Raw genomic sequence first — 23,019 nt, 5'->3', positions numbered from 1 at the left:
AGGATTATATCACTTTTTATACTGGTGGAGCTCTGATTGCTTCCCCAATTTTTATAACATAAATGTTCTTTTGCTACTGCATTAATTTTAGCTGCTCTCGCGCAGACAATATAATATTTATTTCGGACACCAACAAATAATACTTTTTTAAAATAATATCCCGTAATAATAACTGCTCTGGATGGAGAATCGTAACTACCAGTACGGTAGGATCTCTTCATCCACGAACCGTCTGTTATCACGGGTATATGCGGAATTCTGTCTATGATATCTCCTCTTTCAATTGCCAAACGTTTTTCCTCTTCGCCAGCCACGTGCATTTCTTCTTCCGCGGCGGCGGCGAAGGCTTCCGACATTTCATTATGATGCATTATATATTTTTTATTATCCATGCATGGAATATCTACGGCAGCAAGAAGTTCTTCTAGCTACTTATGACCAGTCCCTGTCAATATAGTACCGGCTACGATACTTCTATTGACATCCAATATTCTCTCATCTGTCGGTTCACTCCAAAAATCATCTGTGAAGTGACACATTCGACATTTGACAGAAAATTGGGGTTTTCAGACCGTCACGCATCTTTACTATAAATACAAGATCAGTAAAATGACATTCGCCGATCCAAAGAGTGGGCAGTCTCTGCAATTCAGCAAAAACATGCCCCAAATCGGCGATACGTCGTCTACTAATCTCTTCAGAATACAAACGAAATGCGTCGATATTATCATCAGTATGCAAAACAATATTTTCGATATTTTCGACAACTTTGATGTTTTTGACATCGTCGACGTCTTCAACATTTTCGACGTCTTCGATATCTTCGATATTGTTTTGCATTGTATGTTCCGATTCCGTACATGCATCTACAGAATTTTCCAAAAATGTATTCGATTGCGGTGTGAACGCATCATTATCTACTGTCATTACATTTCTCTCATCTATATATGCGTGCAGCTCGTTCGATAAATTTGCCAAATTTTGGCAAAATTCGCGAACGTCTGACAGAGATCCTGCAGAATCATCATTGAAAATATCAATGACTTTTTCTGATTGAACTGCTTTTGCATCGACAGATAATTGAGGAAATGTATCTGATAAAGATAACGATGTTAACGTGATTTTATCTACATTTTTCTTATTTTTGCATGCATATAAATGTGACGTACCTGGAATTTCCATGCATTCCGATACTTCATATTTAGGTTCTTTCTCGATGATCTTTCTACTCTCTAAGAAAGAACAACTTTTATCTAATCCATGTCATATGAGACGCATTTTTTTTGACGTAGACATACGTCTCATCGACATGGGTTTACTTTTATTATATTTTGGCATACTGATATATAATATATCGTATGCCTCGATAAACTACAAACAATAACACTAAATAATAACAAAATCTTACGGACTTTCTATGTATACGCTTCACTCTACAATACACTGAAAACAAAACTAAACTGTGTATATAGTAGATATGCAGCACACACGAAATAATAATGTTGCCATTTGTTGAACGTTCCAAAATCAACCAATTACGATACATACATTTTCATTGGTTGCGTGGTGCAACTATAACGTGGTGCAATAACGTTTACACTGTGCAAACATTATTGCACTCGCTACTCGTAACATACAGTTGGTAACATACAGCAGTGGTGCTAGACCGGGTACGCGGCTCACGGCTCATATAACGCACACACAAGTGCGAGCCGTGTAGATGTGAGTTCTGTGCATACTTGGCGTCACATAGAGTATAATTTAATTTTTTTAACTTACACAGAATCATCGATTCCAGGCCCATAAAGTAAGCCTTCTGCTGCCAAAGCCACCTCAAAAGCATCAATTTTCTTCTGTCTACGACGCTTTCTGGCCTCTCGTGTATTTTCTTGCGCGCGGCGCTCGGTAGTGGCGACGCGTTCCTGGTCTTCGTCTGCCACGAATGCATGGGCATTTGGGCCAGTAGAAACTCCCATCGCTTGCATTATTTGTAACATAGCTTTTGAGTCTTCGTTAAAAACACAAGCTGACACATATGTAGTTATTTTGATAGGTATTAAGCCGCTTGGAAGAATTTTTGGACTGATTTTCCAAATCAGTTGATTATAACTTTCATTGTTATTTTGGGTGAATCCATCAACACATCGATCTAATAACTCTTGTTTACTCAAATCTTCGTAAATTGGCTTGATAGCCATCAAAACATCAGTCGGCAAAGCGTCGTAGGTGTGCATAAAACTTTTTATTTTTCGCTTCTGATTACTTGGTAACTCTGCGTACGCGCATTGCCATTTGCATCACGATTCCGCTCCCGCCGGGCAGAGGTCATGTTTCGGATTTTCGTTTGTTGAACTGTAGTGATTATATGTAGCCCAAATAGCTGTTCTCATATTCTCTGCTGAGTCATAATTTGTACGTATAGCTAGACCATAATAAACATTAACTTATCGATTATTTTACCGATTAGTTTGCCTTTGCCGCCGAGCCCTTTATTTTTCTTTTTATACTTACGTAATCGCGTGCCCATTCTTTTTTGGACGTGACCGATGCATTCTTTTTTATTTACAGTAATGTCTTCATAAGGTGCGGAATTTAAAATACCGAAGTACATTTTTGAATCACCGTCTCCGATGTAGTTCTCGTACTTGATACCATGCAGAGTTTCGGAACGCTTGAACATTTCAACAATCGCCTCGACCTCCATTTTATCGGATGATCCCTCGTGATTCACCGTGCATTCGGCTTCATGATTTTCGAGCCATTCTTCATATTCAGTTGTATTTTGTTTTTTATTCCAAACTTCGCACATTTTACAATAAGCACTTTTTACCACGACATCGAGCACTTTACCGCTATAATAACCAATTATAGAAGCGACACCAAACAGAGATGTGAAACCTCGCTTTTTCCACGTTCCGTCCCTTGAAACAGTTAGTTTTGTATTATCCTGTCCAACGGTTTGTTCCCTTTCTTCTTTAACAGCTTTTTCAAAAAGCATATCACGAACAGTTTTGACGCACGAGTGAATGTGCTTTAAAATGATATCATAGGTGGTGTGATAGAAAAACTTCGGCATGTCCATGAGTCCACAAAACTTTTCTGCACCTTTTAGTCCTAAACCAAGAACTCTCATCGTAAATATAAAACGTCTATTAATTTCGTAAGAGTGATTTATAAAAGTGCACGAAGGGATTTCCTGTGGCGGACACTGATCACATAAAACAACAATTTTAAATCCTAGTTTCCGAGTACTGGCTGTCTGAAACTTTATATCACTATTGCACTTTTTGCATTTCACAAGCATTGCAATAGCCGAAAATACAGAAACAAAATTGATAATTCTATATTCTATAGAATTATCTTGCGGCACCATAATATTTTTCTGCACCTCAATTTTTTTTCTAGATGCACTAAAACTTTCTTCGTTCGTTTCCGCTGTCTTAGGGTTGAAAGATTGTTTTCTTTTCTTTGACCTTGATTTGTGCACTCCTAGCAGTGCTCTTTTATTTCGTGTGACTTTTTCACTCGAATTCATCGTGAAAAACACGCGAAAATTAAAGCAAAATTGAAAAATTACAGTAAAATCGAAGTAGCTAAATTGATCTGCTCAGCTCAAAGCCAACTGCCAAATTGAGCTCGTTAGCCGTTTTTATACAAGCAGAAACTCGTCTAGAAGTATAATGAACCTATCTATTGTGAGTATAAACCTAGGTAAAACAATAGAAAGGGCCGACTTTGAGCAGATAGCGCGCGGCGGTCCCTGCTCTCGGAGCGGTCGCTACGTTCAAACTCGCATAATTTTGTCAATTTTCGTCCGATTGACATGAAATTTTCAGAAAACATTCTTGAAATAGCGTACTTCTAGAATATGCAAAAACCCAAAAATTGATTTTTTTGGGTTTTTCTAACTAGGCATGACCCCTTAATTTATTTTATTTATTTTTCTATTATTTTCTTTTATTTTATTTATTTCGATTGTATTCATAATTTTCTACAATAATTTATTTTAATTACTTTTATTTCACTTGATTTTTTAAATTTCAATTATTATAATTATTTCCAATTTTTTTTTAATGCGGATGTGCGCGCGCGTGTATGTGTGTGTATGCGTAGTATATTAATGTCATACACTTTGTTAGTGTTGCATATATACAAATATATTACATAAGCTGCTATCGTTTTGGCCGCTTGCACACTGTAAGCGTCATTCTATCTTTTTTTGACATATAGTGAGTAATAGAGAGAAAATGACGTTTACAGCGTGCGAGCGCCCAAACGAATGCAGCCATATAAATAATACAAGAGAGACAGAGATGACGTATATTATCTCTCCATCACGCGGTGCTGCCAACTCAATTTCTTACAATTAGCTGCACTTGTACCTTAGGTACAGATACAATATTCTATTCGGTAATATTTTGCCTCGAAGAAGTTATATTTCTTTATAAAACGTTTTTTGTTATATTCCTTGTAAAGTTTATTACCCCGCTAAAGAGCCGGATTTTACATTTTGGCTTTTAAAAAATTTATAATAATTACAATCGGTGCACATGGTCTATACACTTCATTCACGATCAGTATACCTTATTCATGTCAACTTTATGAAATTTTATTTTAAGCCTTTTTTCCAAAAAATCGCTCTTTAGCGGGCTGCGAGCAATCCTCCTGAATAAGAATATCATTGTTAAATATTATTCTTTCTTAATTTATAGCCGAAATATCGTCGAAAAGAATTTGTAGTTCCGAAGTCTCCGTATGAGGTCTCCACCGTGTCGCCTGCCGACCCTTAAGCCTCGTCTACAATGGCCGTAGAACGTAAGGTCGTGTAAGGCACCAAATGGCGACGTCATACGCGTCATATGACGTAGAGCGGCGCGCGCAACTCAAACCAAGAGCGCATGCCTCGTTTTGAAATATACCGGGTAGGCTTTAAGAAGGGGAAAAAGCGAGGGTATAAAGAGATAGGATCGATCGAGATCGTCGACTCTCTTTCGAGAAGGGCGAACCCGAACAGAGTAGCCTGAGAGTTTTTCGAGTTCATTTAGTTTCAATAAAGATATTTCTTTTATTTTATTTTAAATTCGAGTGTAATATTCTTCCATCATCCTAATTATCCGATTCGTGCCCCATAATAATCCTGACAGCAGCGATATCTCGGGTAATAACTATCTTTCAACATCAGAAGTGGGATTCGATTCGTGTTCCTTGGGCGGCTTGTGACCTCTGCGATTATTTTGGTACGACTTTCAAAATCTGCCGTTACATCTGGAAGAATGGAAGAACATAGGGCACGTTTAGACACATTATCTTTGAGGGAGTTGAAGCAAGAAGTTCTTCGATTCCGAATAAATTTAGACCGAAGAGTTAGATGGTACCGAGAAAAGTTACTCGACGTAATAATTTTGCATTTGGAACAACACAGTCCAGTGGCAGACTTACTGGGGACAGACTTGGTTCCGGAGCAGGACGACGTTGAGACGCAAAGATCGGTTTCGGCGGAAGACGATGAGGATCGTCTGGTGACTATGCTGAGGGTCCGACAAGCGCTTACTTCGGTGACTGCTGACCTGAATCGGCATTTTTTGGAGATGCAGGAACAGCAGCAACAATTTCTGAGAAGGCAACAGGAGGAGCTGTCCAGGCAACACCAACAGTTCCTTCAACAGTAGCAGGATCAATTCGCCCAATTAATCCAGGTGCTGGGTGCGAGACGAAACGAAGTTTCGATAGTCAGAGCGGAGGAGGTACCAGCGACAGGAAATGTTGGACAGACGACGGACCGTATAGAAGTAAATTCTTCTCCGACCGGATCTTCTCAAGGTCAATCCAGGCAGGATGGGCTACTACCCGGGAATATGATTAACTGGTTATCGACACAAATTCCGGAATTCGGAGGAACAGAGGACGAAAATATCGTTACCTGGATCAAAAGGGTAGAGAAGGTGTCATTAATCCATGAGACCACCGATGGAGTGACACTTCTGGCAACTTTCAGTCGATTGGTGAAATCGGCCCGACGGTGGTACGAGGTTCAGACAGGAGCAGCAGTGGAGTCCTGGATAGGGCTTCGCTAGGAGCTGACGAAAATGTTCGAAAGGAAGGTTCCATTCTACAAGGCCATGCAGAAAGTCGAGGCCAGGAGGTGGATCAAAGGGAAAGAGACGTTTGACCAATACGCCATAGAAAAAGTGGCGCTGATGCATCGCCTCGATTTATCGGCCAAGGACACTATTAATCTGGTGATCGGCGGGATCACCAGAGCTCCCTGAGGGCGGTGGCGTTCTCCATAAAGGCCGACAATCTAGAGGGGTTTTTGGAGACCATGAGGCGAATGACGGAAGGAGTCTCGGATACGGAGAAGAGGCGTCTCTGCAAATGGTGCGAACGCGGGAATGACGAAAGACACGTGCAGGAAATGCGGCAAAAAGGGCACACGCACCAGGAATGCAGAGAAGAGAGCGTCCTGCTTCTATTGCAAGGAGAAAGGACATCGCCGGTACGACTGCCCCATCCTCAAGAAGAAAGGCTCGTCACAGAGGACATCTCCTTCGGCGGCATCCACGACGGCAGCAGCAAGAGTCTCCGTAGAGTTGTCGTCCTCGAGCGCAGTGGCGGCCGTTAACGAGGTAGAATCTAAAATAGAAATTACAAATCCGTTCGTCAAAATAAATAAGTTGGATGATAAAAAATGCGAGTTAATTGCGTTGATAGATACAGGGAGCCCGGTTTCATTCGTTAAATTTAGCGTGTACAGAGAGTTCCTGAAGCCGTATAATTATAAATTAGTACCGGCCGAAAGGAAGCTAAAAAATTTGAGTAATAATTCGCTAAATATCATAGGCATTGTATTAGTTGATGTCGCGTTGAGTTGCGTGGAAAATTCGAAATTTTCCGTTAATTTACATGTATTAAAAGAAAATAATTTTGAAAGTGATCTGATATTTGGTCGTGATTTTTTAAACAAAGAAAAACTTACTTTAGTGTATAAACCGGCGGGTGAAGGTGAGAAGGTCAACTTGTTTACGTGTTTGCCGTATTGTGTAGAAGATAGTCTAACAAACAACCTAGAACAGATAATAGAAACAGTTGAAACAGATTACAATAACAAGGTCGAAAAACAACTTAAAAATTTATTATTTGACATAGAAAATATAAATATTTTACCGGTGGAAGATGACTATACGGTACAAGTTCACCTTCGAGACCCTTCCATATATGCGTACGCATCACGACGTTTTGCATACTCCGAGCGCGTCGAGATCAGAAAAATTGTTGACGAATTATTACAGCAGGGAATAATTCAGTCAAGCATTTCTCCCTATTGCGCGAGGGTAGTCCCTGTAAAAAAGAAAAATGGTCAGATTAGGCTCTGTGTGGATTTGCGACCGTTAAACAGTAGAATTGAGAGGCAAAAATATCTTTTCCCGTTAACTGAAGATTGCCTATTGCAATTAGATAATAAGAAAGTATTTACACTTCTTGATTTAAAAGATAGTTTCCATCAAATAAAAGTCCATAATGATTCAACTAAATATTTTTCATTCGCGACGCCCGATGGGTAATATGAGTATAAATACTTACCCTTTGGCTATTCGGAAGCACCAGCCGAATTTCAAAAAAGATTGAAGCAAATTCTCAACCCATTAATACGGCAGGATAAAATCGTAGTTTATATGGACGATGTATTAATTCCAACGGAAACGGTCGAGCAAAATTTTGAAATCCTGAGAGAAGTGCTCTCTATTCTGAAACAATACAGATTCAAATTAAATTACCGTAAATGTCAATTCCTGAGAAATACGGTAGAATTTTTGGGATACACAATTTCTGAAAACGGGATAACGTTAAGTCAAAGACATACAGAGGCGATTAAAAATTTTATTCAACCGAGAAATGTAGTAGAAATTCAACGATTTTTAGAATTGACGAATTATTTTAGAAAATTTATCAAGGATTACGCGCTGAAAGCCAGACCGTTGCTAAATTTATTAAAGAAAACAGTGGAATTCCGTTTTGATAAAAATTGTTTAGAGGCGTTTGAATTGTTGAAGAAGGAACTTACCACTGCGCCAGTGCTTAAATTATAGGGAGCGTCGTTTGACCACGTCACGATTGACCACAGCCACTTATATCGACCGATGCCTAGGGTCATCAGCAACGATTAACCAATCAGAGAGTCTCATTTTAAACTGGCCAATTGACGACGTGGTCAATAGACTCCCATCCATTTTATGTAATCCTGCGGCGGAAACGGAACTGCATACCGATGCGTGTAGTTTAGGCCTCGAAGCAATACTTTTGCAAAAACGAAAAGACAATAAGTGGGCTCCAGTGACGTACTTTAGTCAAATCACGAATGAGGCTGAAACAAAATATCATTCGTTTGAGTTAGAAATGTTGGCAATTGTAAGAGCGATAGAGCGTTTTCACTTATATTTATATGGAATACAGTTTAAAATTGTCACGGATTGTAATGCGTTAGTACATGCTGTAAATCGTGTGAACTTAAACCCGAAAATAGCGAGGTGGACACTCACCCTGCAGAATTATAATTTTAGTATTGCGCATCGAGCAGGGAAACAGATATGCCATGTAGATGCACTGAGTCGAAGCGTAGCGTACGTAAATGCTCTCCTATTAGAAAGAGAGCTCGAATTTAGACAGTTAGCGGACCCCAAAATACTGGAAATAAGTAAAAAATTAGAGTTTGCGGACAGCGATAAATTCCAACTAATAGAAGGTTTAGTCTATAAGAAAATTGATAGTGATGTAAAATTTGTTGTATCTGATTCAATGATTGTAACTTTACTGCGTGCGCACCACGATGAGATGGCCCATTGCGAGGCAGAAAAAACTCTGAGAGGAATAAGTCAGAATTATTGGTTTCCACATATAAGAAGGAGAATTTATGAATATACCGAGAATTGTTTTACTTGCCTAATGTCAAATAGTTCGCCAAATCGGTTAGAAAGCGAAACACATTTATATCCGTTGCCGAAAACGCCTTTAGAAATCATACACATTGATCATTTCGGACCGCTTCAAGAATCTGAAGATAAATACAAACATATATTAATAATTGTAAACGCATATACTCGGTTTACGTGGTTGTTCCCGACAAAATCAACGGGATCGAAAGAAGTGATAGAACAGTTAAAATCAATAATTAATACCTTTGGAAAACCTTTAAATATAGTGTCCGATAGGGGAACGGCTTTCACATCCAAAGAGTTTGAAGAATTCGTTATCTGTAATGGAATTCACCATAGGCAAGTGGCAGTCGCGGCACCTTGGGCCAATGGTATCGCGGAAAGGGCCAATAGATTCCTAAAAAGTTCGTTAATTAAGGCAATAGATTCTCCTTCAGAATGGAAAGAATATTTAGGACAATTACAGTACATAATTAATAATACACACCATTCAGCGATAAATTGTACACCGTCAAAATTGCTGTTAGGATATGAGCAGCGAGCTCATACAGATTCTTTATTTGCGAGGTTTACACAATCCTTGACCAATGTGGTCAGAAATCTAGAAAAGGAAAGAGAAACGAATAAAGACTCAGAGGAGTGTGCGACCAATTTATTGCGTAATTATAATAAACAATATAAAGACAGGCGTAGTAAAAGTCCGACAAAATATAAGGAAGGAGATTACGTATTAATAAGGAATAGAATAATTAAACCAGGCGTCAACACGAAATTAAAACTAAATTATAAAGGGCCTTACCTTATAGCTAAAAGTCTTAGAAACGACCGATACGTTGTCCGTGATATACTGGGTCATAATCAAGGCGCAAAATCAATGAACACGGTATTCGTCCGATAAAATCAAGTATTGGATAAAGCCTCTAAATTAGATATTAAGTTACTCATAAGTTTAGGCGGAAATTAGTAAGTAAGATTGTAAAAAATAATAAAATAAGTATTATGGATAAGAATACGCAATAACCTCACGTACCTGTTTACAGCAATCACCATCGATACAGAGAAAACGGTAAATTGACCACACGACGCGCCATTTAAAAATTCCGCACAAACTTCGGGACGAAGTTATAGGCCAGGAGGGCTGAGATGTAAGGCACTAAATGGCGACGTCATACGCGTTATATGACGTAGAGCGGGGCGCGCAACTCAAACCAAGAGCGCATGCCTTGTTTTGAAATATACCGGGTAGGCTTTAAGAAGGGGAAAAAGCGAGGGTATAAAGAGATAGGATCGATCGAGATCGTCGACTCTCTTTCGAGAAGGGCGAACCTGAACAGAGTAGCCTGAGAGTTTTTCGAGTTCAGTTAGTTTCAATAAAGATATTTCATTTATTTTATTTTAAATTCGAGTGTAATATTCTTCCATCATCCTAATTATCCGATTCGTGTCCCATAATAATCCTGACAGCAGCGATATTTCGGGTAATAACTATTTTTCAGTCGCAAAAAAATTGACCAATGACAGTCAAGCATTTTCGAAAATGCTTGACTGTCATTGGTCAATTTGCTTGCGACCTTACGTTCTACGGCTATTGTAAACGAGGATTTATGGGTCATCTACAATGGCTGTAGAACGTAAGGTCGCAAGCAAATTGACCAATGACAGTCAAGTATTTTCGAAAATACTTGACTGTTATTGGTCAATTTGCTTGCGACCTTACGTTCTACGGCCATTGTAGATGACCCATTATGCGTTATGCAAGAGTGTGTGCATGACATATAAGCCGTAGTCAAAAAATTGCTACAAATGCTTTAAGAAGTACTGCATTAACCAATCAGGTTAAAGAAATCTTTACTCAATTTATTTTGATTGATCAATCAAATGTTTTGAAACATCTGACGTGTCTCCTGGATCACAATCATATTATCATATAAAAATATTAGAAATTCTTTACTCAACAGCCAATTGCCAACGCGAGTTTTGATTGGCTTTTGCTGTCTGCTTTCTGTTTTTCTGCCAAAGTGTGAATCAGCCTTAAAAGATTTGAAATTTTACCGCACATGATTTTTTTCATTTTTCGGATAAACTATGGACCTCCAAACGTTGTAAAGAAATTATTCGTGACCACCTAACGATTCTGCATCGAATAAACTCTTGTTTAACGCGATTGGATGAAAAATAAAAATGTTCGGCAAACTTTACATCGAAATTTTAATTATTTAATTAAAAAAAAAACGATGAACCTCCAAACGTTTTAATTAGATTTCCGATCATCTCCACACGATTTCCAAACGATTAGTTAATTTTAATTATAAAAAAATTAAAGTGGTTCGGCTAACTTTTACGGAGCTGTAGTCGAGAGGGCTAGGAAGAAACCGCGGGGAATTTAGGAAGAGAGGGCTTAAGGGAAATCTTGGTCACACTGGTGAAATAAAGAGATTATTTGTACGTGTTCCACACTGTATTTCGTATTACAATGACGAACAACCGCGGAAGAACCCTACGGCTTAATATACTCTATAATTGTTAACCGCACAGTATATCGAACTGTTACTTTAAGAGTCAGGACAAAGACTGACTGGTTCAAACCAGTCACGCTCGCGAGACAAACAACAACTCTTGCGCCTTGATTACTTGCGCTCTCACAGCCAATCACCGGCTGCACGTCATCTGCATTGTCGACTCAAACGCCACCTCGATATAGCCTTAATGCTAGGGAGGAAGTTAGGGGAATGCCAATGACGGCGGGAGGTAAGGCTTATGCCTTACACTTTCCTACTTATGTAAAGTGCACATCTTTTATTAGTACAAATGCTTAGGAGCTTTAATTTATTAATTAAAATTAAAAAAGTTTCTTTGTTTGGTTAATTAATTAAAGCTTCTAAATATTTGTAAAACAAAAAGAAGTCGGTGATAATTCATCCAAAAATTAAGAAAATGGATGAAGAAAATAATGTAAGTACTTTTTAAGTCATTGATTTTGAATAATCGAAAATAATTTATTGTGTGTAACAAATCAACAGTAAAATATAAAACACCTACGATTTGTCATAAAAATACATAATAAAATTATTTTCAAATTTATAGAGTAAATTTTCTAGCAAAATGTATTAAATGTAACAAACTGTTACAAGAAAGTAAAGTACAAACACATAAATGTTTTCTGAGATGTATTAATTTATTTTTAAATGAAAATGGAGATTTAATTCCACAGTTTGGTGAGTAAATTCTTTGTATATTTTGGTGAATATGTCAGCCTAACAATTTTTATAGGAAAACTATATAAATCTTTGATTTAGATGTTTTTTTATTATTTATATTTATACATATAAATAAATACATATTATATTCTGTTTAGAAAATGAAAGTATTACAAATCTATCAACTTCATCATCAACTTTAGCATCAACTTCATTGTCAATTCCATGGTAAATAAATACAATACTATATATAATATAAGACTTTGACTATACAAGTACTTGTATAGTCAAAGATATAAAAATATTATACTATTATGATACCAATATTAGTACATATTAACAGTATATAATACAATTATTATAAATTATTATTAATAATATATTATTATATAAAAGTTTTAAAAGAATATGTATGATAGAAATAACTATAACTGGATAAATAGAAGGTATTGAAGAATTTTTGATAGTTGAGGTTGAAAAGAGAAGAGAGCTGTGGAATCATACATTGCCTTTAAGTTCAAGATCTCGAAATACGGTAGCATCACACTGGGAAAGTATTTCAAAAGAATTAAATGGTAAATGATTAATATAAGTTAGCCAGGTGTTATCTATTTAAAATATTATCTATTTAAAATCTTGCTTTAAGAAAATATCAACTTTTATTATTATAGATGTTTTAACACCATTTCTCGCTCAAAAAAAGTGGCGCTACTTAAGGGATTCGTATATGCGTATTCGCAACGAGCAATTAAAAAAAAAAGTGGTTCAGCTGCAACAAAACCAGTAAAATGGAAATGGTACAAACATATTTTTATTTTTAAATGATACACAAGATTTTCGAAGGTTAGTAGATTGAAACTTTATTTTTACGTAAATAAATATTTAAAAAATATGATTTATAAACTATCCAAAATACTAAACTTTAAATTAATTTATTATACTTTTCTCTTATCTAAAATTTTTATTTTGAAATATTTATGTGAGCGTGCGTGCATCATGTACAGATTGAGTTGATTAATATTAATATTTAAATTTTAATTTCAGTACTACCAGCAACATATCGAGCAGCGAATCAAATGATATATTAGAAATCGAAGAACATACTCGTCCGTTAAGACGACGTAAAAAATTAGATCAAGACAATATGTTAGAAACAATATCGGCAATAGTGAAAGAACCGATCAAAATAAATGTATCATCGACGGAAACAAATAGAATCTAAAAAGATTTCAGATAAAGCTGATAACATAAGTAATATATTAACAGTAATAAATAATTTATTACATGCCGGAAAACGAAGGTTTTAATTTTTGCTTAAAATTACTACAGTTAACAACAGAAAAAGAAAATGAATTTCGAAACAGAAATTCGTAACTTTTTTACTCTGTAATTTTATTTTATAATTTTATGTAACTTTTCATTTATTACAGTTAGTAATAATTTTTATTATAATGTTATACCATATACATATATATGTATGATTCTTAATATATTAAAATAGGAATTTTACATGTATATATTTATATATATATGATATGTTACTATCTGTGTTATTAATTTTTATTTAAATATGTTTCTCTATTAAACTAAACACTTATTTTTTTTATCATATGAAGTTGATACCGAAGTTTATGATGAAGTTGAATATGTTACTTATGTTAATTTTATTTCTTAAATTTATTCTTTGTGATTGTAACAATTGGATATGTGTGATATTGTCATAAAGAATTTTTTTTTATTTAGACACGTGAAAGACATTGTATTTAATACGTATTATTCTGTGTGATTGTTATAACAATTGGATATGTATGATATTGTCATAAAGAATTTTTTTTTATTTAGACACGTGAAAGACATTGTATTTAATACATATTATTCTTTGTGATTCTTATAACAATTGGATATGTGTAATATTGTCATAAAGAAATTTTTTTATTTAGACACATGAAAGACATTGTATTTAATACGTTATATGCATATTTTATTAATGAATAAAAATTGAGAATATTACAAAAACTTTACAAAAGTAAAATGTTTGACTTTGGTTATTGTAATACATTAAAACATCATATTATATGATATGCGTTAAATTATTCAGAAATGTGAAGCAGAAACATATTTGCCAATTCAAGTTTATATACTTTCGCTGTATATCTATTTTTCATGCATCTAAGAATAAAACATCATAATTAAACTAGTACATCGTACAAAATAATATTACAAAGAAAAAGAAATTATTACTATTACTCTAGATTATCTTAAATTAAATATATACTGTTATGCCTCCAGGAGGAGGGCACAGGATTTTTCGGGATCCGTTCAGGGAAGGCCGGGGATACGGCGGGCAGTGGCCTCTTTTTATTTTAATATTTGTAATTGCTTACTTTCTTCGTTTTATTATAATAAATGACAGTTTAAAAGAAATCAATGATTTGGTATTTGTTAAAAGCTCATAAGAAGTTTGAAAATCGCGCTCAATATTTGAACGGCCAATGATTCACACGGCGCTGTTGAAAGGGCGCGTCGACGGACCCAAGGAGAAACAGAGGCGCGTGCAACGCTTTTTGTTCTCGTTTTTACTTAACCTTCCTCCCTTGTTGTGAGTGAGTCGTCGTCGCGTACAGTTGTGTTGTCTCTCAAATACAAAGATACAGAGTGTATTTTTGTTAGCTAAATATCGATAGAAATCAATAGGTGGTTATACACCGTTCTCGCAAAGGATCCTACAGGCTATCGTTATACGTTCGCCAAAACAATCTTGTTCGTTCGTAAAACGACGAAGGCGGCCCTTGTGCCGTTCTCTAAAAGTCTCAGTTTGTCTCACACAATACTCAAGGCGACGCTATCGTCTTAAGGCGGTTTTAGACCGTTCTCAAGTTTTATGGGAGATCCTTATCAATAGATCTCTTCTCTCTATTTAATGAGTCCTATCCACAAGGCGGCATGAGGCCGTTCTCAAGGTTTACCTAATTAATCTTATCCACAAGGCGGCATGAGGCCGTTCTCAAGGCTTAAAGCAGGCCTTATTTGTACAATGGATAATACTTGTATTATTATGGAATCATAAACAATCAGAGGAAGGTAATCTGTACATCACAAATTTAATAACAAATTGTCTTTTCAGGTTGATGTTTAATAGAGTTAATTTTCAGTTAACTTTAAGATTTAATTTTGTGTAACAAAATTGAAGTCATTTAGCCTTTTATGTGCAATTTTCTTATTATCTATACTTACATTTTATTTATGTTTTAACTGTCCTTTGTATTCTTTACATGTGGGTGAATCTTTCGATTTGCTTGATATTTAATATATCTTTTTATTATATTGGCAGTTCAGTTATATTAATTATTTAGTTAAATATATTAGTTCAATATAACTTTAATGTTTACTATTATTCTTTATGGTTAAATAAGTTATAAGGATTCAAGTTTACTTTATATCTGTTACCTCATTTACGTTTCATTATTATAATATTTAAGACATATGTTCTTAATATTTTTTATGTATATATATATATATATATATGTTTTCTTTAATAATTTTATGGATTATCATTAAGTTGCATACTACCTGAAAGTTTTTAATATTATCCTAACTTGTCTTGATTAATTATTTATCATAATATATTTATACTTTATCGTCTCTCTTGATTCTGTTATTTTTTTTGCTGTGTTTTGTGTTATCTACTTCCAGCCATTTCTGATTTAATTATTACTCGTGATTTGAAACATAACATTTTTGGTCCTTCGAGCCGGATATAAATGGTTGGGAGGTAACATACAAATCAAGGAGACTAAATTAAAATCAAGAACAACGACAACTCGTTACTGCCAACATGAGGATTTCACACATACAGAATCGAATCGAACAACAGCTCGCGTTGAGCAGCCTTATTTTTCAGGCCATTGAAAGCTTCAACAGGATCGCCCCAGCGGAGATAACAACACGACTGGTCAACGCTCGCATTGCTGCATTAAAAGACAACTGGGAAAAATTTACTATCATCCATGATGCAATTATTATCGCAATCAGTCATCTCAGTACAGAGGACAAACAGGAAATAAAGAAACACGCATATTTTGGTGATGAGCATTACCTTAAGACTTACGAACGATATCTAGAGTCCGTCGACAAGATAAGCATTTACCTTGATTCGGAAGAAGTGACCATCCCAAGGACAACATCAACGCAGTCGCTCTCTCAACCTGCGTCACAACAACTGTCTGTGTCTCACCACACAAGACTTCCTCGCATTGATTTACCAAAATTTAATGGAACTGCCTCTGAGTGGATTTCATTCAAAGATTTGTTTTCATCAATCATCATTGAAAACACAACACTAAGCTCCGTTGAAAAGTTACAATATCTTAAAGCTAGTTTGACTGGCACAGCAGCTCACCTTCTCAAGAACACGGCGATAACTGCTGGTAACTTTCAGAAAGCATGGAACGATCTTGTTTCTTTCTACGAGAACAAACGGTTACTTGTGAATTCAGCTATCCAAGCCTTACTTTCTCTAAAACGCATCCCAAAAGAGTCAGCAAGTGATCTTGAAGTTTTGTATACAAGTATCATGCAAATCTACCGTACTTTGGAAACATTACAACGGCCAGTGGACAAGTGGGATGATTTTCTGGTCTTCTTAGCTATCCAGAGGTTGGATTCAGAATCTGTAAAGGTATGGGAGCAACATCTTGGATCAACAAAAGAACCACCAACTTGGAAACATTTTTGTGAATTTTTGGTCACTCGTCTTCTCTCCTTACAAGCCTTTGAAAAGTCTCAAAACATCTCGACAAAAAAGAAGACCCCACACTACATGATGAAATCCTATCATCAAATGCAAAAGAGAAGCAATACCAACCAATCGGCTCCTTCGTGTATTATTTGTGATGCGAAACATTTCTTGACTGGGTGTCCACAATATAACTCGCAAACAACTCAGCAATGGTACTTCTTAGTGACGAAGCACGGCCTATGTTATAACTGTTTAGGCAAACATCGAATTTCTGAATGTCGATCACTCAAACGATGTATGAAATGTGGCAAAAAACATCATACGACGATTCATAAACGGTTTCCATCAAGTAAAGAGAACAATTCAGAAAACACAAATCCGAATACTTCTATCGAGACGATTAGACAGCCAGGTCCATCACATGCATTACATGCTTCTATTCATCCTGCGCAGCTGTCTACCACCAGCATGTTATTAGCCACCGCGCAAGTTCTGATCATTAACGAAACTGGACGTATCATGAAGATTCGAGCACTTATCGATCAAGGTTCTGAAGTCACGCTAATCTCGGAAAGAATTGTTCAAGCTCTGAAACTCCCTCGATCACAATCATTCATCCCCTTGGTTGGAGTCGGGGAACAATCTCCTAACAGGACTCGCGGAGTCACTTCATTCAAGCTTAAATCTCTACACAATAATTTAGAAAGCTTTAAAGTATCAGCCCATATTCTAACGAAATTGACCAGCCTAATTCCGTCAAATCAGATAGCAGTTAAACCATGGGCACACTTGAAGGAGTTACCGTTAGCCGATCCTCAATTCGGTTCTCCAAGTGCAATAGAGCTAATCATAGGTGCTGACTTTTACCATCAAATCATCAAAGAAGGCTTAAGAAAGGGACCACCCGACACTCCAATAGCACAGTTGACCTCCTTTGGCTGGATTCTATCCGGCCCAGCATCAACAGAATCGACGCAGCTCTCTGCTCAAAGTTACCACATCACCATGGATTCTCACCTTTATGATCTCCTTCACCGATTTTGGCAACTAGAGGAAGTATCAGCAAAACCCGAGCCTGCAATCACACCTGAAGACTTACAATGTGAGCGACATTTTAAAGATACTCACTCTCGAGACGCTCAAGGGCGATACGTGGTTCGTCTACCATTTAAGAATTCTCCTCAACTCTTAGGAGATTCTTACAACAAGGCCACCAAAATGATGAGCTCGCTACAAAATAAACTTAAAACGAACACCAAGTATGCTGAGGCGTATGTTCAATTCATGAAAGAGTACGAGGATCTTCAGCATATAAAGCCAATAACAAATGTCAAGACCGAACACCTTCACCCGAACTTTTATTTACCTCATCATGGAGTTTGGAGAGAACACAGCAGTACCACTAAACTACGAGTAGTTTTTAATGGTTCGAGTCGCACTACTTCCGGAGTTTCCCTCAACGACATTCTGCACTCCGGTCCTAAGCTGCAAGTGGATTTATTCAACGTCTTGATTTGGTTCAGACAATTTCGCTACGATTTTCTGTTGATATGGAAAAAATGTACAGGCAAATCAATGTTCACTCTGATGATTGGAGACTCCAGCGTGTCCGCTGGTCAACATCTGAAAACTCTATACGGTCATTTGATCTTACTACCGTCACTTACGGGCTAGCGTGTGCACCTTATCTAGCCCTCCGCACAATTTCCCAACTGATAGAAGATGACGGCCAAGAGTATCCTTTAGCAGTTCCTTGTCTCAGACAAGGAAGATATGTCGACGACATTTTCGGAGGAGCTGAAACGGTTGAAAAGGTGCTAGAAATCATTCATCAACTAAATCGTTTGTGCATGGCGGGCGGCTTTCCGTTGCAGAAGTGGGCAAGTAACGATGCCAATATCCTCAACAATCTTCCGGCAAATCAAGGGATTAACCCTCATCCTATCTCAATGGATCAAGACGCTGGTGTTGCAATACTAGGTTTACATTGGAAACCTGCTTCTGATTGTTTCTATTTTCTTCTGGATCGTCTTTCCACAACAATAATAACTAAACGCACTATTCTATCAACAATCGCTAAATTCTTTGATCCACTAGGCCTACTATCACCGGTCATCATCAAAGCCAAAGTACTTATTCAAAACTTATGGGTAAATAAACTGGAATGGGATGAACCTTTACCAGCTCCCATAGCAAATAAATGGATCGCTTTTGTTGAGGAATTAGAAGGCCTCAACGAAATCACGATTCCAAGATGGATTGAAATCAAACCTGGTTATCAAATACAAATACATGGGTTTTGTCACGCATCCACTCAAGCTCTCGCGGCATTGGTCTACATCAGAACAGTCAATCCGGAAGGAAACATCACTACAAGCTTAATCACGACCAAAACAAAGAAGTTCCTGTCTACATGTGGACCGATTCATCAATCACATTAACTTGGATCAATAACCATCCATCGAAATGGAAAGATTTTGTTCAGAATCGTGTTGTCCACATACAAGAAACATTACCCCAAGCCAAATGGAAATTTATAGCCGGGAAAGAGAACCCTGCGGATGACGCAACAAGAGGACTGTCGCCCTCTCAGTTGTCAAAACAAGTAACATGGTGGAAAGGGCCCTCCTGGCTTTCTCAATCTAGCGACATCTGGCCTAATCACTCTTTTCGACTTTCCGCCTCTGACAATTTAGAAGCAAGGCCTCCGAAAATCTATGTGGCAACGAAGATAAACAATCAACCACAATGGGACTTGATGACAAGATATTCTAACCTTACAAAGCTCTTACGCATTACAGCCTTATGCATTAAGGCAGTCGAACGATTTAAGCACTCACAAATTAAGACTTTCGGACCACTCACCACTGTGGAAATTGATGCAGCTAAAGCCTATTGGGTCAAAACCATTCAAAATACACACTTTGCTTATAAATTTAAGCTTCTGTCTCAAGGTTTGTCTTTGCCAAAATCCAATCCTCTTAACAATTTGACTCCATTTCTAGATTCTACTGGATTAATAAGAACCGGAGGTCGACTTCGAAATTCTCAATTACCTCCTGAGAGCAAACATCTTTTGATATTGCCAAAGCAATCAACTTTCACCCAGTTGATCATCGCGGACGCTCATACGAGGACATGTCACGGAGGCACTCAAATCACATTGACTTTCATCAGAAATTACTACTGGATTGTCGGTGGTCGTCTGCCAGTAAAAAGTCATATTCTACGCTGTGTTATATGCATAAGGTATCGGCAAAAAAGGGCGCAGCAACTCATGGGGCAACTTCCATCCGAACGTGTTACTCCAACAACACGCCCATTCTTACATACCGGAGTTGACTACGCAGGTCCACTCTTAATAAAGACATGGAAAGGAAAAAACGCACGACAGTACAAGGCATATATCGTCGTTTTCGTTTGTTATTCTACCTCAGCAGTACACCTTGAGTTAGTAACGGATTATTCTGCCGATGCATTTATCGCCGCTTACAAGCGATTTACTGCAAGACGAGGCATCTGCGTCACATTATCCAGTGACTGTGGAATTAACTTGATAGGCGCTGATGCAGAATTAAAAAGATTGTTCTCTACCGCATCTCAAGAGCAAGAGAGATTAGCATCACTACTCTCAAATGACGGAACACAATGGCGATTTAACCCACCCAGTGCCCCTCATTTCGGGGGCAAATGGGAGGCCGCCGTTAAATCGGTAAAGTTTCATCTGAAACGAATAGTGGGCTCTCATCTATTAACTTATGAAGAAATGACGACATTGCTAACTCAAATAGAAGCAGTACTAAACTCAAGGCCTCTGTGTCCTCTGTCCGATGATCCAGATGATTTGACTGTGCTAACACCTGGTCATTTTCTAATAGGAACTGCACCCACCGTTCTGCCTGAACCTTCGTTGGAACACGTTAACTGTTCCCGATTATCGCGATGGCAGCTGTTACGTCAGATGCTAGAAAGCTTCTGGTCACGATGGTCAAAGGAATGTTTACAGAGATTCCATGACACTTCAAAATGGACCAATCCAACGCTTTCGCTAGAACAATGGTTCTAGTTATTGACGAGAGATACCCTCCATCGAAATGGCCTCTCGGTCGAATAATTGGGACGCATCCTGGAAAAGACGGCCACACCCGAGTTGTCACCGTACGTACTCAGATCACAACACTGAAACGGCCAATTGTGAAACTCTGCCCATTACCAATCCAAAAGTAAGCTTCGGATTCTTCGTTAACCCCCTAGTTAACGAAGGCGGGCGGTAATGTTAAAAGCTCATAAGAAGTTTGAAAATCGCGCTCGATATTTGAACGGCCAATGATTCACACGGCGCTGTTGAAAGGGCGCGTCGACGGACCCAAGGAGAAACAGAGGCGCTTGCAACGCTTTTTTGTTCTCGTTTTTACTTAACCTTCCTCCCTTGTTGTGAGTGAGTCGTCGTCGCGTACAGTTGTGTTGTCTCTCAAATACAAAGATACAGAGTGTATTTTTGTTAGCTAAATATCGATAGAAATCAATAGGCGGTTATACACCGTTCTCGCAAAGGATCCTACAGGCTATCGTTATACGTTCGCCAAAACAATCTTGTTCGTTCGTAAAACGACGAAAGCGGCCCTTGTGCCGTTCTCTAAAAGTCTCAGTTTGTCTCACACAGTATTCAAGGCGACGCTATCGTCTTAAGGCGGTTTTAGACCGTTCTCAAGTTTTATGGGAGATCCTTATCAATAGATCTCTTCTCTCTATTTAATGAATCCTATCCACAAGGCGGCATGAGGCTGTTCTCAAGGTTTACCTAATTAATCTTATCCACAAGGCGGCATGAGGCCGTTCTCAAGGCTTAAAGCAGGCCTCATTTGTACAATGGATAATACTTGTATTATTATGGAATCATAAACAATCAGAGGAAGGTAATCTGTACATCACAAATTTAATAACAAATTGTCTTTTCAGGTTGATGTTTAATAGAGTTAATTTTCAGTTAACTTTAAGATTTAATTTTGTGTAACAAAATTGAAGTCATTTAGCCTTTTATGTGCAATTTTCTTATTATCTATACTTACATTTTATTTATGTTTTAACTGCCCTTTGTATTCTTTACATGTGGATGAATCTTTCGATTTGCTTGATATTTAATATATCTTTTTATTATATTGGCAGTTCAGTTATATTAATTATTTAGTTAAATATATTAGTTCAATATAACTTTAATGTTTACTATTATTCTTTATGGTTAAATAAGTTATAAGGATTCAAGTTTACTTTATATCTGTTACCTCATTTACGTTTCATTATTATAATATTTAAGACATATGTTCTTAATATTTTTTATGTATATATATATATATGTTTTCTTTAATAATTTTATGGATTATCATTAAGTTGCATACTACCTGTAAGTTTTTAATATTATCCTAACTTGTCTTGATTAATTATTTATCATAATATATTTATACTTTATCGTCTCTCTTGATTCTGTTATTTTTTTTGCTGTGTTTTGTGTTATCTACTTCCAGCCATTTCTGATTTAATTATTACTCGTGATTTGAAACATAACAGTATTTTGTCACTGCTCCCAGCGTACGTATTTACACTCGTGTGTATTATCGGTTAAAGGGAAAGAGTGGTATCTCTCGTATACTCTGTCGTACAGGTAGTCTGATACGCGTCGGCTTATCTCAGGCGCGCGTATATCTCTTAGTTATTCGTGTATCTCGTTCTATTTAATAACTGTCCGTGACGATTATTCCTCGTTAGGATCTGATCAACGACTGCCCGTCGCTTCATCGCGGCGGGTCCTGAGCTTCCCTCCGAATTGCATAGTTTTTCGGAGAGGGTCCCTTAGCAACATGACCAAATATGGTTATGTTGCTGAATTCGCGTTTTAGTGCAGGCGAGGAAGTTCAAAGTCGAATTTCCTCGCTTGTACTTTTAGCAATTCGGCGACACCTTTCCGGTTTCGTGTTCGCGCTCGGTCTCGGGCGCGCGTGGCTCGCTGCGTCAGCGGCTCGCGCGATTATCGCTTCGCTCGCGATGCATTCCTGCATCAATATAATTATATGTATATATATATATATATATATATATATATATATATATATATATTCATTAAATCTGTAGCCTTTTCTGGGGCTATAACAATACATAC

General features: G+C 37.2%; 1 protein-coding gene and 1 pseudogene across 1 annotated transcript; one reads left to right on the top strand and one right to left on the bottom strand.

Annotated features, from left to right (window-relative positions):
* Positions 1-1,775: 1,775 nt before the first annotated feature.
* Positions 1,776-3,535, bottom strand: LOC140670841 (uncharacterized; annotated as a pseudogene).
* A 12,427-nt stretch (positions 3,536-15,962) lies between these two features.
* On the top strand, positions 15,963-20,931 carry LOC140670840 (uncharacterized). The gene is made up of 3 exons (XM_072901627.1): positions 15,963-18,504; positions 18,558-19,280; positions 19,406-20,931. Exons 1-3 carry the CDS (start codon positions 15,963-15,965, stop codon positions 20,929-20,931), a joined length of 4,791 nt encoding a protein of 1,596 aa, XP_072757728.1.
* Positions 20,932-23,019: the final 2,088 nt, after the last annotated feature.

This window comes from Anoplolepis gracilipes, chromosome 11 (assembly GCF_047496725.1).
Source record: "Anoplolepis gracilipes chromosome 11, ASM4749672v1, whole genome shotgun sequence".
NCBI lineage: Eukaryota > Metazoa > Arthropoda > Insecta > Hymenoptera > Formicidae > Anoplolepis > Anoplolepis gracilipes.
The sequence above is the reverse complement of the archived record's forward strand: the minus strand, read 5'-3'. Positions and strand labels throughout refer to the sequence as shown.

Coding starts and splice junctions, on each gene's coding strand:
- LOC140670840 (XM_072901627.1), top strand. CDS start 15,963: ATGAGGATTTCACACATACAGAATCGAATCGAACAACAGCTCGCGTTG. Junction 18,505..18,557: donor ACATCTGAAAACTCTATACG/GTCATTTGATCT, acceptor CACCTTATCTAG/CCCTCCGCACAATTTCCCAA. Junction 19,281..19,405: donor AAAGAAGTTCCTGTCTACAT/GTGGACCGATTC, acceptor GGAAATTTATAG/CCGGGAAAGAGAACCCTGCG.